The sequence below is a fragment of the Pterocles gutturalis genome, unplaced genomic scaffold, assembly GCF_000699245.1.
Source record: "Pterocles gutturalis isolate BGI_N339 unplaced genomic scaffold, ASM69924v1 scaffold36978, whole genome shotgun sequence".
NCBI lineage: Eukaryota > Metazoa > Chordata > Aves > Pterocliformes > Pteroclidae > Pterocles > Pterocles gutturalis.
Window position 1 is genome coordinate 501 of NW_010119303.1, and position 15,769 is coordinate 16,269.

Genomic DNA, 15,769 nt, shown 5'->3' on the forward strand with positions numbered 1-15,769 from the left:
AGACAGACAATTGTTTCATTTCACCTTATAAAATTATACTTTTCAAATTAGTGCAAAGCCTCATGTAAAACATAATTAGTCTAGATGTAATGGAATGCTTCGAAAATTCCAAAGTGCAAATATTAAACTGGTTAACTTCTAGTCACACTTCAGAATTCTTCCAATAATTCATGCTTATAAGGAAAGTAAATATAAGAACCAAAGTAGAGAAAACAGTATGATGTTCTTCATCGTACATAAAAACTTTGAAAATCCAAAAAGTACACTGGATGTCAAAAATCCCCAGCAGAAATTATTAAATAGCAGATTTCTGTTAGCATAATAAGACAATATTTAAAATAAGGCTTTGGTTAAATAAAAAGTTTGCTAAACTAGGAATGATGATAAAAGTGCAAAAGATTCACCAAATACACAACTTCATTTTCAAGGCAGGCATTATGCCTGCCATTTACAATGCTCTGCATTGGTTTGTCAGCCTGTATCGTCATAGGTCACATATCTATAGCCAACATCTTTATTATAGGCAAATTAAACATATGGGGTCCAAACCTATAAGTTGTTTCACCCAGAGATATACTCCATTATATCAGTGGACGTATATCCAATTCATCATTATTCTGCTTGTTTGGGGGATCAAGGCCCTGGATCTGTAACAGTTGATTATTATAATGAGTTCACTAATGAGTTTACTCATTTGTTAGCACTTCCTGAATAGAAGTCCTCTGCTGGCAACTGGCTGGTTGCAGCTGATTTTCTTACAAATAGAAGAATTCTTGTAACATATGGGTAACAAAGTTTTTTTTTTAAAAAGTGCTTGATATTGGTCCGTAAGAACAACATGTACATGTTAGCTTGAGACCAAACACTTTGCCGTGGTAGACAGCCTGCGCCTTGTGTTTATTGGTGCACTGGTAGTTTGCTTGAGGATAAAATAAATCATCTCAGTTTACGGAAGAGAATGTCATCTTCATAGAGAAAGTAATTTACAGTTTCACAGTCACAACACATGCTCCAGCTCTTCCTAAGCACAACGGTGCAACCTGTAAGAAAAAAAACCCCACATCTGTGAGAAAAATACAGTCAGCTTTAAGTACTTTTTTTTCCCTAAAATTGAGTACTTAGTTAATGCCTGTAGTAATAGTTGTACAGCTGCAGCAGAGTGGCAATATCACCCACACTCTGTTAATGTGTCTTAAAGAAAATAAAAAAATTTGTTCAAAACTTGGATAAAAACCTACAGAAAACATGAAGATATTTTATATGATGGTGTGAAGCACTTTGAAATCAATAGCAAACCCCACATATATGGAACAATTCTTATTGATAATTTACTTACTTGGTATTACAGGAAAAATAATCCTTCATTATGGTATGAACTGGATACCTGAGCTGGACAGTCTGACAACTGAGCAATGGATGGCAAAACAATGCATTTTTCTCTCAAACAGAAAACACCACACATGACAGGGGCAACCTCTCCTTTTTACTTGAATATTTGATAAAATCCTGTTAAGAGTTATTGAAATCAGAATAATATCCCAGTCTCTATTCTTTTTTTGTAAACAGAAGTTACTTCTGGTGAGACCCTCTCCTGATGAGATTCTGTTGGACTTGAAAAGAGGAAGGTAGTTTCTAACACCTTAGCTTCCTCTTTTAAACTTCATAGTATTGGAGCATGTATGAATAGCACACTAAGTGCTACAGAGGTTATCCTGAAGAAAAAGGGTGTTTATGCCAACTCCCCTATTTATTTTTTTTCCCCAGAACAACACACTTATCCTGAGCTGCTTGTGGCTCCAACAAACTTCAGTTAAGAAAACTGCACTATCCTCTCTTGAGTTATGTGTTGATGAAGTGGTGGCAGACTGCTGATGTAACAAGAGAGAAGGAAGGTACACAGACGCTTCTAAATCCCTCTAGGAAGGGTTCAAAACTGTCCTATATACTGGGACAACAGGATTCAGTGAGACATAGGGGGCTAAGGTTTAAGATACAAAGGTACACACAGATCGTCACCACCTAGACATCACAGGAGAGACATTAAATGCAATGGTGAGAAGCATTGTTTCTCTCCTCTGGTACACTTTTTTTTTTTTGCTTTAGCAGGACAAATAATGCCATGGGTTATCTTTACCAGTATTACCACTGAAGGCCCCAAGCTCTGATGAGCTTCTAGATGACTTATGTTTTAAGATCTTACAGCAGTATGAAGTGGGGGGAAATGGACAGCTCAGTTTTCTGTGTTACAAAGATTTTGACAGAGAGCAGTTCAGTTCTTTTTTAATTAGCAATTTGGGGCTATCACTGACATATGCAGGAGGTCAGAATTCAGCTGCCTAAATATTGGTGTCTAATGCTATTCTAGGTGACCTTGGACATTCATCCTGGGCTGCAGCTGGACTCCAGAAGGGCTTTGGTCTCCCATAGATTCTGTGCTGTATCTGCCAGCCTTCTGTGGAGGCAGATGCTTTACGATATCTGAAATGGCAGCAGATACCAAAGGACCCTGCCCAGGATGTCCTTGTGTGTGCTTTTCCCACAGAGAGGCACATTCCTGGAGCTATAACTAAGTAGAAGTAACCAAGACTTGGCCTGACAGTAAGTAATGGTTTCTGATCATGAACTGAAGGTGGCTTCATTTTTATTTTTTTTTTGTTTGAGCTAGGTGAAGAGAAATGGGAAAAGACTTCCTGAAAGTTGCACACAATGTACATAGCATTCACATCAGGAAGGGATTATTTATGAAAAGATGACTAAAACCTTGAATAAATTGCTAACCTTGCTGAGAGACACAGAGCTAAAACTAATCTACGTTTATCATTTATCTTCAGAATAGGAAGTCATGTAAACAGAACCCTTTATGACAGTTTGGGGAACATGTCAATCCATTTTATTAACAGTAGTTGAAATTGTCAAAGAAAATAGCTGTAGTCTTACCAAAGAAGCAAGGGCAGTTTATTAGAAGTTAACAACTGTGTGTTCAAGATAAATCATCTCAAGATGGTAGACAAAGAAAAAAGAGAGACATATAACAGACTAGTAAGAAAGTGCCTCTTAGAGAAGGAATATTTGAATTCTCTGTGTAAAAAGAGGCACACTTGCAATAACAACAAGATAAACAGTAGTGTATAGTCTGATCAGAATCTATACCTGTGTCCATTCATTTGTCTGGGGATCATAAGACTCCACTGTGTTAAGGTATGTTTGACCATCATATCCTCCAACAGCGTACAACTTGTCACCAAGAAGACATACTCCCACTGCATCTCTGCTAATGCTCATAGAGGCCACAGCAGTCCACATATCTGTTTTTGGATCATACCTAAAAGATAACTTGTGTTATGTTCTAAACCTGTTGCCAAAATTCAATAGAAAAAACATACTGGAATTGATGCTCTCGAGATAGTAGAAAACAGGTATTATTAGGACAGTACAGATTTGGATATTAATTTCAAAGGACTTTTTACCACCCAAATACTCTCTTTGAAAATGTTTCTTTAGTCATCTGGTAACAGTCAGTACTAGCTATGGATCTACTTTGCGCAGCTTTCCATATAGTAATACATACATATACATACAGCTGTTCATACTACATTTTTTTTATATGTCTAAATGTACCACTCCAGAAACAGTTCTGGTGCTACACTATAGTAGAAGAAGTGCTTGCTCTAAGTGATTACTACATGTCAAAGCACAAGCTGTTGAAGTTGAGTGTGGTACTAAATGAGTTACTTGCCATGGAAGACTACCAATTTCAAAAACAAACAAACAAACAAACAAACAAAACCAAACCAAAAAACAGTTTGAGAAAATATTGGGGAAAATGCAAAACCCTTAAGAGAATTTACAGCTCCAAATCATATCATAGCTCCATATCATCAGAGGCATTAGCACAGTAAAAGACAGATGGTTTAATGAAAATCATTAAATGTCATTCTAGAATAATATCAACATTCTTTACAAGTTAAACTGAGAACTACATAGGAGAGTTCATGCTATTCTTATGTCAAGGAATATATTTTAACCTGACTGAAAGAAACAATGTTAAAATTACAGTTGTTTACAGAGAACTGATGTAATCACACAGCTCTGAAGCCTCTGAAGAACTATACAAAGAAAATACTTACTTGGCTAAGAGAACATCCTGAGATGACACTGGCTAAAAGCAAGCTTGGAAGATACTAGTCTTAATTTGTTTGCATGAATAACATAGATGTAATGAGTTCTAACAATTCTATCTGTAGTTCTCAAGACTACAGATATGCATGCAAGCATAATCATAACATGCTAGTACTGCCTGAAGCACATGCTGCAAATAGAAGTGTAATGCTGTGAAAGAGGGTGATTAGTGAGCTACATATAAAATGTACTTTTCAATTTATTTTATAATTTATTTATAAACCAATGTATTTACCTGGGAAAAGCAACTTTTATTGCAAAATACAGTGGTAAACAAATACTCAGAAGCTTACTGTGGTTTCATGAAACTGGTAATTTTTTAAAGGAACCACTTCCATGTAGTTGATGGTCCTCAATTATATCTCACTTAAAGAGCGAGGACAAAATGCATTACAAAAGGATTCCTATTTATTAAAGTCATGTATTCTGTAACTTTGTTTTAGAGAATATTGATGCAGAAAAATACACGGACCTATTACTTTCTCTTGGGCTTCTAATTATCTTTATTCCTCTAAAAATTTGGTATTTGCTGAGATGGAGCTTCCTATCTGGAAACCTTACTGCGGTCTTTTTTAGTGCAGCTTCCATATATGCAGTGTTATGGGCCAAACTATGTATTTTGGGGTCTATTAGGACACAAAGTTTGAAAACTACAGCTCTGTTTTGTGGTGGGGTTTTTTTTTGTTTGTTTTGGGTTTTTCTTTTTTCTTTTTTTCCTTTTTTTTTTGGTAGATGGTGAATCAGATCTCCCAGCATGAACAAATTTAGTAAAAGGAGACAATGGGTGATGAAGAATCACATTAAGTGTTGGGAGATAACAGGAAAGAAGAGACGTTATACCATTTTGGGGAAAAAAAAAAAGATAATAAAGCATATTTAAAGAATACTTGAAATGCCAGTGAAGACTTAATGCAGTACATTATTATTTACTGACATTTTTAGTTGTTTTATGGATCACACATGCTTCTGCAATTTGTAATACAGTAATTTATTAATAAACTTATGTAAAGACATACCAACTTTGGAATGACTGAATTACATGCCAGTTTCCCAGTGTCATCAGGGATATAAGAAAGAACAGGATATTTAAGGATTCACAAACCCTGACTGTTAACTCCTTTAAAAGTTACAGTACAAACTGATACAGTGAAAGAAGTTTTGCTCCATTTTTAAGAGCATTCAATTTCAAGTTGTTCTCACTAATTACTCATAATTCATTGAATAAGATTGTTAGGAAAAAACCCAACTTTCTCAATGAAGTACATTAGGGAGAATTTGCTTTAAATAATCTGTCTTGGCAACATTTTGAATCATATTATGACTACACGTATGTTTTTTATACGTCTCCTTGCTCATGCTAAAAATAACATGGCTATTTTATTTGCTTTCTACTTACATGTCTTTCCATAAATCTCTTTACAGACGAGCACTGTTTAGAATTATTAGCAAGATAGGCCTTCATCAGGATATTACCTTTCTACACAGTCTGACAGCCTGGATGTTAAGTTTGATGCAGGGGCATCGTGACCACCTATTGCATACAAGAACCCATTCCAGGTGGTTACACCTACACCACCTCTTCTTTTTGACATCTGAGCACAGAGGGTCCATTTGTTTGTATGAGGATCAAAACATTCTACTGACTTAAGACAAGAACTTCCATCTCGACCACCAACTGCATAAAGCCTACAAAGTAAAAAAAAAATAAAATAAAAGTTTGTTCAAAAAGGAAGTTTAGAAGGAGACTTTCAACTTTCAATAGAATGTTCTGTTGCAAAAACTCAAGAGATTTTGCTCCAACCTTTTCCTATTGTCATGATCAACACACAATAACAGTAATTTACAGAAAATTTATTATAACACACCATTTATGTTCCAACCTATGCACATAGCTAACATTTTCGAAATTACTTAGGTGACTTGACAGCCAAAGGCCCATTTCTAGCAGGGTCTGAATGACAAATTCAGTGATGGATCTGTGTGTGCAATGCCTCTGCCCTGCCTCATCTTAGGCATTCAAGTATTCTTCTGGACCTGGGCTTTAGTTTATGAATGACAGTGCTACATTAAGTTCCTCACACCCACTAGATGGCCTGCTTTGCTCAGTTCTATCAAAAAGGTTTCTAGCATTTAATATTAACAAAGGATTTCAACTTTTTGGAAAGGTTAGAAGGAAAAGATTCGTTTTAAGAGCACTCCATCACTGACGAATCTTTAATAAAATAATCAAACTTTATAAAGAGTTTATGCACAGAGTTTATGAGCAATCTATGCTTAGAAGCAGAAATACCCAGCACTATTATTTGGAAAGGCAGGAACTCGGAAGCCATTCTAAAAACGAAGCAATGCATCAGAAGTAAAGTCCAATTTGAGAGATCACCTGAAATATCATTAATGAAATTCTTTCATAGCCTAAGGCACGTCATAGTATGGTTAAATAATCAAATAAATATTAGATGCTGTACATGATGATAGTGTAAACAATTTACAACAGTCACTATGAAGCACTATTCAAGAAGTCCTCAGTTCGGGAAACACTTTTTTAAAATATACTGACCAACAAACTTAAATACAAACATCTTGTAAATATGGTTGACCTAGAAGTTCTCAGTAATAAATTTTAATACCCTTTTAAAAAAATTAATTTCTGCTGAAGTTCCCATATTTAATAACACAACTTGTTTAAGGTAAGGAAGGTACTGAAGGATACTGAAAAATCCTGTTGGAGTTCCAAAAGTGCAGGACTAAAAATCAATCCTTTATGCAACATAGCATTTAAATGAAGCCCCCCCATCTTAATTCCCCCCAAAACATGACAGAGTTTTGATCACTTATGCAGTGATTTCACATTTTGGACAGGGAGAAAGATGTATTCTCTTCTCTATATGAAGATTTTGAGCACATAATCTGAAATATATCAAGTTATAGATATATATTACTAGAAAGTGCAGAAGTTACTGCTCCCTCAGTTGAAATGCCATAAATTTGCATGCACATTTGAATAGGCACTTAATGTTGCTGCCTACATTAATAGTCTAGGCTATGTTCTACAACAGAGAAACATAAGGCTCCAATTCTGGTGCTTTTCCCCACACCCGGGACCCTCTACTGAATATATGGGAAGCTTCAGACCTAACTTAGGCATCTGAGACTGCAGTTCCAAGGCAGCCCAAGGCACTGCTTGCTGGTTGATCAAGTTCTTCCGTCCTTCCTGCACCCAGTGAGCATTTCCACTCATTCCTGGACTTGTTCCAGGTCTCACAGGACCACTTGGAGGTGCATTTCGGCTGTACTAATTTAGCAGGAGACTAACCTACCAAAATTCCAACAACAACAACAACAAAAGGCTCAAGGGAGATGCATCAGATAGTAGATAAGCAGGAAGTGAAAATTTGTGGTCAAGAGAGCACAGGTATTCTGCCACAGCCACACACTACTCAACAAATCAGGTTAGCTTTGTCTACTATGGTATTCTGGTAGCCACCCTGGCAAAATATTGTTTGGATAAGCCCACTACAAGGCTGGTGGAAAACTGGAAGGACTACTGGGCTCAAATGGCTGTGATCAGCAGTATGAAGTCCAGTGGGCAGCTGGTTACTAGTGCTGTTCCTCTCCCAGGCTGATACTGTGGCTGATATTGCTCAATGTCTTCATTAATTATCTGAAAGATCTAACGGAAATGAGCTTTAGCAAGTTTACTGATAATATCAAATTAAGGGGAGCTGCTGGTATGCTAGAGGGCTTGGTTACTATTCAGAGAGACCTAGACAAGCTGGAAAAATGGGCTGACTAGTCTCATGAAGTTCAGGAAATGCAAATGTGAAGTCCTGTACCTGGGATGGCTTATTCCCATGCCATAGTACAGGCTGCAACCTGATAGGAGAGGAGGCAGCTTAGCAAAAATAGATTTGGAAGTCCTGGCAGACAACAAGTCTTGAAGTAATGATCCCCTTTATCCAGTATGTGTAAGACTGCTTCTGGATACTGTGTCCAGCTTTGGGCTCTCAGTACAAGAAAGATCTTGCCATACTGGAGCGAGTCCAGCTGATGGTCACTAAGATGATAAGGGGACTAGAACACAGGACATATGAGAAGAGGCTGAAAGCACCATTGTGCAGGCTTTTGAATTCTTGAGACAGCTTAGGAGGCATCTTACTGCTGTCTTCAGCCACCTAATGGGAAGTATGAAGAAGACAGATCATTCTCAGAGGTATGCAGTGAAAGGAGGAAGAAGAGACAAGTTGAAACATGGGAAATTTCAATTGTATATTAGAAGAAAAATGTTAAGTACAACGGTGGTCAAACATCAGAACAGGCTGCCCAGAGAGGCTGCTGAATCTCCACCCTTGGAGATATTCAAAACTCAAGATATGACCTGAGCTACTTCAGTTAACTTTGAAACTAGATTCAACGTTAAGGTTGGCCTGGCTTTGAATTGGTGTTGGATCAGATGACTCCAGAGGTCCCTTCCAATCCAAATTATTCTGATTCTGTATTCCAGCTGATCTTTATTTTTGTAATAGCTTGATTCAAGTACCTATTTTGGGATGCCATAGAACAATTACCCTTAGTCCAAAGGAAAACAATGAAACTCCCTCTAAGTGTAGGAATCATGGCCTACAAATAAAGATTGAAGGAGCTGGAGTTATTCAGTCCTGGTGACAGAATACTGAGGGGAAATGTGTCTTTAAATACAAAAGGCTGTTGCAAATGGGAAAGAAGAGATGCATTTTCCATGTTCACTTTGGATACTACAAACAACAATAATATAAATCAGCAAAAGGTATTTAAGACTTGACATGAGAAGTTCACAATGTATTAATAGTTAAGCAGATTGCTTAGGGATGTTACGGAAACTTTGCCACTGGAGGTTTAAGAATAAGATCACTCTGGCTATGAGTGTTTCAGATATAATTGATTCAACTTTAGGGTTGCAGAATGGATTAGGGAACTCCTTAAGGTCATTGCCAGACATTTCCTGTGACTGCAACATAAAAGGACCTAGTTGTCTGAATATGCTTTGTATTAGGAATTAGGCATATTTTCACTGAAAAACAGCTGTAGAAATTTCAGATACCACTCCAGATTAGATTCATTCTGCTAGAGCTCACTGTTCTGAGTTAATGCAATATCACATGAGTACTCCACAACTTCACAGTAATTTTTGAAAGCTGAATCCTCAAGCTATCACAGTAAGAGGAAATCACTGGAGTCTCAGTGAAAAAGAACCACCATTGCGCTCCTTTCCATATTAAGGAGATGGTAACTACTTGCTTCCCCATATAGATGGTGTCTCGTAAGTGATCCTGAGGGGCACTGTGATGCTGTTGGGAAGCTTGCTTGACCCAACACACTATCTTTTCTGTGCATGAAGAAACTTGGTTCTTAATACTATCAACAGGTTATCTATCAAGAGAAATAATAATCATTTAGGATGGTCCTCTAATTACATTAAAATAATGAGAAAACGAAGTTGCCTTCACATACTTTCCATTTAATATTGCTACACCAACAGTGCTCCTTGGAGTTGACATACTAGCTACAAAGTTCCACTGACGAGCCTGTGGATCCCATCTTTCTACTGTATTCAGGTAGCTCCAGCCATCATGTCCTCCTACAGCATACATGGGACCTTCCAACACAGCTACTCCTAAAAAAACAGACATGAAAAACAATTGCTTCTGGATAAGGGGAAAAAGATCACATATTCCTAGTGACGGCCCAGGGTGCACCAAATAACATTTAAAAACAACAAAAAAAATTTCCTTCTGGTAGCCAATACTGGATATTATCTGAAGGAGCAAAGATGTTCAATAAGCAGTTGTCATTCAAACAAAGTTTCCATGCCCCTAAACTTAATTTCTGAATGTTTTTTGACCAATCCTAAAACAGATAACCTTTTAAAAATACGCATTCAGCCTTTACAGAACTCTACATACCAAGACCATGGCGATGAGTGGACATAGGTGGCATTACACTCCAAGTTTTCGTTCTAGGGTTGTAGCACTCCACAGTATTCAGTGTTTTCAGTCCATCTCTGCCACCAACAACATACAATTTATCATCTAAGACTGCAACTCCAAACTGTAATCTTCGTCCATTCATGTTTGCAACAGGAGTCCACATGTTGGTACGAAGTTCATACTTTTCAATGCTTGTAGCTCCTGAACGACAACATATGCATTTTTTTTTAAAAAAGGTCTTAATAATTAAGGTAGCTTTTTTATTTTAGAAATATGCTGATCCTACAAGACAGCATGATATCCTGCAGGATGTTCTTAATTCTATGTATACAAAGTCTTTTTTGACTTCCTGAGGAATTAACTGCACCATTACAGAATCATAGAATGGCCTGGGTTGAAAAGGACCTTAAAGATCATCTAATTAGGTTTCAAACCCCCTGCTGTGGGCAGGGTTGCCAACCACTAGAGCAGGCTGCCCAGGGCCCCACCCAACCCGGTCTTGAATGTCTCCAGGGATGGGGCATCCACAACTTCTCTGGGCAACCTGTTCCAGTGCCTCACCACCCTCTGAGTGAAAAATTCCGTCCTAATACCTAACCTAAATCTCCCCCCCTCTTAGTTTAAAACCATTCCCCCTCCTCCTGTCACTGTCAACCCCTGTAAACAGTCGGTCCCCCTCCTGAAAGACGAACTTTCTCAGTGCTTTTCAAGACAAAAAAGCAGGATTTCTAACTGCTTTTCAGAGTCAAGCCTTTAGAAAGACAAATAAAACAACCTGTGTGACATGCAATTATATATTGAAATCAACTGTTTTGTAATATTAGAAAAAAATATGAAGCAATGTGACACGAAGTGCTAAAAGTGATAACTTTAAAACAATGAATGAAAGACAACACTTTCCCCTAACTTTTCTAAGTTGCCATATTGCTTTTAACTAACTAACCATTCAACAGTATGGAAGTGTCTATAAAAAGGAAAATCCAAGTAGGTCTGACAGAAACACTTAACAATTAGCCAAAAGCGTATTTTTGTTTTTATGCATGTGCAGGTCACCTTTGTGCCCTTTCTGTAATTTTTCTTCCTTTTCCATATTACTTCCCACTGAAGTCATTAGATTTTTTTTTCACTCAATTCAACATTTCACTACTCAGAAATCAGATATTCCCTTAATACTTTCCAATCAATCATAAGTCTAACTTCCAGAATGTTTACAGTGTTATCAAAGCTACATTTTTTTTAACCTAATGAACGCTGTGCATTTAAGACATCTCATGTTCTATACTGCAAATCTTTGAATTTTAGAATCAAAGTGTTATAAAAATATCTATCAAGCATTTCTTTTAAAAAGAACCAAAACAGCTCATCAACTAATCCTTATATAAACCAATACCTTTTGTTGCATCCATTCCTCCAACTGCAAACAACACGCCCACTGTAGATTTTCTAGGCTTGGTGCGAGGACTTTGCAACATAGGTCGTCTCTCTGGCAACAGATGGTATTTCATTGCTTCCATAATAAGTTTTTGACATTCAATGTCATCCCTAAAGAGTGCATTATTTTCCATATCTGCCAGAAACTGTGAAAAAGAAAGAAATTAAACAAGCTGTATTGCCATAAATGACATGAAGATTAAAAAACAAGATTACAAGAAAACATTTTATCCAAAGACTTCCTCTGTGTGATTTAAAAACTATGCCTTTTCAAAATGGTCATATAAAAAAAAAGACTAGGGTAAACCTGTAATAAACAAAACATTCACATTTTAAGCTAAGCCATTAAGTACAAAAAAAGAGCCATTAAGTACAAAAAAAGGAAGACCATCTGATCTTAATGGACGATTTAAGCGTAATGGTCCCAAGGAAGAAAAAATCTCCTCATGTTCCAGGGCCACTACAGGTATGTTCAAGGAAATGGAATCAGACTCCGGGTATGTTAAGTCAGTTTAACCTCATGCTCTTACTCCCGAAAAAAATCCAAACACTTTGTGAATACTAGAAATACAAGTCCACAAACCACACTGAGAAGCCATTGTTGAGCTGTTGACAGCCAACTGATAACAAGTACAAAATTGCCGTGAAATTAGTAATCAGGAGTGCTAAAGAGACTTGTTACGAAATAGCTGTATATATAATATGGTATGCATATCCCTGGCTTAAAGCTGCTTTAGGACCGCAAAGTGTCAAATAGGACATCTATGGTTCCAGAAGAGATACAGATAAGTACAGAATGCTAAGCCTTAACACCTCTGTGTCAGGCAAATCAACAGAAATTATGACAGAAAACATAATTAACATGCAGAGAGAATTAAAAAAAAAAAAAAAAAAAGAAAAAAAAAGCTTCCAAAGCCCTTCACCAGTGGCTTTTTAGGAAACTCAGTGTGACTTTTGCAGTATTTCTCTAACTAATGTTCTGATTCTATTTTAAATAGCAAATTAAAATGTTCTCATGTAAATTAGCATAGGGAACTTAATTTTAATTTTTAGTTTCAGTACTTCCCATTGTTTTTTCTCTTGACCCAAAGAACCACTTACCACTTGTATCACTTCACAGGGACACTTTGTGATTATAAAATAGTAAACTAAAAGCCATCTTTTAACTGCCTGCGTGCAATGCTATTAAATTTCACATGGTTTAAAAAAAAAAAAAAAAGGCAAACCAACAGTGAATTACTTCTGTCCTAAACTGGACCTTGTCATAGTCGCATGCACGAAGACTAAGGCTTGTAGACAACGTGAGCAATTCAGACCTCCAATATATTTTTCTGATAGACAAGCAGCATTTAATATTTAAAGCAATACTGTGTGTATATATGAGTCTTGCAACAACAGGATGCAACCTACCTTTTTACAGTTTCTCACCCACCCTATAGAGAAGTTTTCTCATAGGACTGAGTCTCAATCTCTGAAAGCAACTTAATCTCAGTTAAAAAGAAATGCAAGCTAAGATTGTTTTGGTACCCAAAAAACACCTACTGTATTACAATTTTCTGGAAATATTCTTCAAAGAACTTGGAATGGGCTTACTTAATTGAAAATAAATTTTTTCATAGTTTTATTATTTACATAGCTTATTGTACTAAAAGTATTTATAACTGAGAAACTACAAATGATGTGTTTACACGAAATTATTGTAACTGAAAACCTAATGAAGAAAAAGGCAGTGCTCATACTGAAGTACTAGGAATTTCTGTCTAACAGGAAGGTGAACCCACCTTGTAACTCAGAAATGGCTTCATCATCTTTTTAATTAATTTATCAGAGATGGAATACTTGCTACCTCACAGCTTAAGAAGCTGACAAACATTCACTCTTTAGCCTTCGTAAGAGCAAAAAGAGACTTAAAAATATTTAGGACACTGCTTTCATTAACCAAAGAGATGACAGAATGCTATGTGCAAAGAGATGCATGAAAACCCAAACGACAAAACTGACAATTCATTATGATTTTTTTGCTTCCAGTGCTACAGTTTCACAGTATTTCCCAAAGTTTTTCTTTAAAGTGTATGAATCTAATATTCTTTGCATCTCTGCTTGCAATGTTATTGATTTCAGCAAGTTGTTCAATTTTCTAATTTCATTTCTTTCAAATAGCTTTAACCCTTCAACCATAAAATTGGAAACCTTTTCATTATGTTTGCTGTCAGATTGCCCAGTGTCATGTGATCCCAAAGCAAAACATGATCTGAAAATGTTAAGACTGTTTTGGGCACCTCAATTTAGTCAATGCACTAATTGCTGCCATATTAAATTCACAGCTTTACCTCTTTAATTTATAAAAGAAAGTAATAAATAAAAAGGTAACAGAAAAATATTGTATTAGAAATATAAGTATGTATTTTGAGAAGACATGAAAAATTAAAGATAAAATAATAAATTTAATATGATTTTGCTTTTGTGTTTCATTCTGCTATTTTCCTAATCAGTTACTGACTGGATATAATTTGATTTCATAGAATCACAGAATGGTTAGGGTTGGAAATTAAGTTAGAGATCATCGAGTTCCAACAGGGATACCTCCTCCTAGACCAGGTTGCTCAAAGCCTCATCCAGCCTGGCCTTGAACACCTCCAAAAATGGGAGTACATTTCAGTACATATTTCTGGGATAAATTCTGTACTTTCAGTTTCTGAAGATGTTTCAATTACAGTGAATTAAGTAAAAGGAATCAAGAGTGGTTACTTAGTTATCAATTAATTAAATGCTCAACAAAAGAACGACTTCCTCCAAGTCAACTTGCTTACACTGTATTATGTTTCTAGAAAAAGCAAATTACAAAGTCAAGGCCACAACTGAGAAAATTCTGCCACTGCGTATATAATAATTGGTATGGAAATATTAATACTAAAATGCTTACTAGTGAATCTTACTATCCAGCAAGAGGATACCAGATTAGAGGCAATACAGAGAATATTGTGTATGTTATTTATCACTATGAATGAACTGAAGTCAGTTTTTGTTGTGTTAATCAATTCTACTTATTACTCAGGTTCAAAAATACCCTGTTTTCTTTATTTAATAGAGATAATTATCACTAAACAAACTGAAAACTGTAAATCCTTTGACTGTTGTAGTAAGCGTTAGATATTACTAATGAAGGTCCAGCAGGGAAGGCTACCACAAGGGGGGGGTGGGGGGTGGAGTTCAAGTCTAGTTCACATGCATGCTATCAGACAATGAATACAATGCTACACATGACACTAACATGACTAGTCATTCCTACAGGACTACAAAAACTGTAATTCACAACTATGTAAACAAACTGAGCTCAAGTTTTCCTCAGCAAGGCATGTAAATGTCCAAGAAGGAGAAAAAGTTGTCTGGGAAGAACAAAAAGTACCTAAAGATGGTTTATCAAGAATTAATGTAAAAAAATCACTCAAAATAATTTATTCAAATTGTATTTCCTAAATCTCAAGGATATCTATATTTGAAGGAAATGCAATGATCCAAATAAACTGCGTAAGTTCCATAAAGAAAAAAATTTAAAAGGACACACCTTCTAGTGACAAACATATCCTTGATAAGCATTTTTCTAGGCAACAGAAGCGATTTTTTCCTAGCAGCTCCAGCCCTTCTTGTGTCCTGATTGCTCTCAGGTTAGGATCAGAATATGCTGCAGTTCACAAACAGACACAAACTGTCATGCCTATACAACATGCTACGTCCTCATATGCTGCTCTAAGAATCCAAATCATTAAGAATCCCAAAGCTTTTACGATTTGTCACTATCAATATATCTATGCTGTAGATCTTATGCCCACTATAACCATGGTATAAACTAGAGAGGAAATGAACAATTTACTTGTGGAGCAAGTAGAGGCAGTCTAATGTAAGCCAGGAGTTTACTAAGATCTTTCCTTCTCTGTTCCAAATCATGTCGAACCCATGTAAGTAGTGCATTCAGTATGGTTTCCTCATTAGGAATATTCATGTCATCACTTGCTAAAAGCTTTGCAATTTCAGTGGCTGGCAATAATAGAAATTCTTGGTTTCTAATTACTTCCATGAAGTTTTCCTGAAAAAGAAAAAGAGAAGTATTTTTAATACAAGTGGCATCAAACTTCGAAGACTTCTTTTATGGAACTCCTACTATATCTTCTTCTTCCCCCCCCCCCCCCCCCTCCTAC

At 36.4% G+C, this 15,769-nt stretch overlaps 1 protein-coding gene across 3 annotated transcripts in view; it reads right to left on the minus strand.

Moving 5' to 3' along the window:
- Positions 1-742: 742 nt before the first annotated feature.
- Positions 743-15,769, minus strand: part of KLHL5 (kelch-like family member 5) — a 39,228-nt gene continuing 24,201 nt past the window's right edge. For all 3 annotated transcript variants that reach the window (XM_010076540.1, XM_010076539.1, XM_010076538.1), the window contains 7 exons: positions 15,445-15,657; positions 11,533-11,719; positions 10,119-10,343; positions 9,667-9,829; positions 5,653-5,865; positions 3,151-3,322; positions 743-1,040 (listed from right to left, as the gene is read on the minus strand). In XM_010076540.1, the coding sequence (XP_010074842.1) occupies positions 984-1,040; positions 3,151-3,322; positions 5,653-5,865; positions 9,667-9,829; positions 10,119-10,343; positions 11,533-11,719; positions 15,445-15,657 (1,230 nt within the window). In that variant the 3' untranslated portion in view covers positions 743-983. The remainder of the gene's footprint in view (positions 1,041-3,150; positions 3,323-5,652; positions 5,866-9,666; positions 9,830-10,118; positions 10,344-11,532; positions 11,720-15,444; positions 15,658-15,769) is intronic.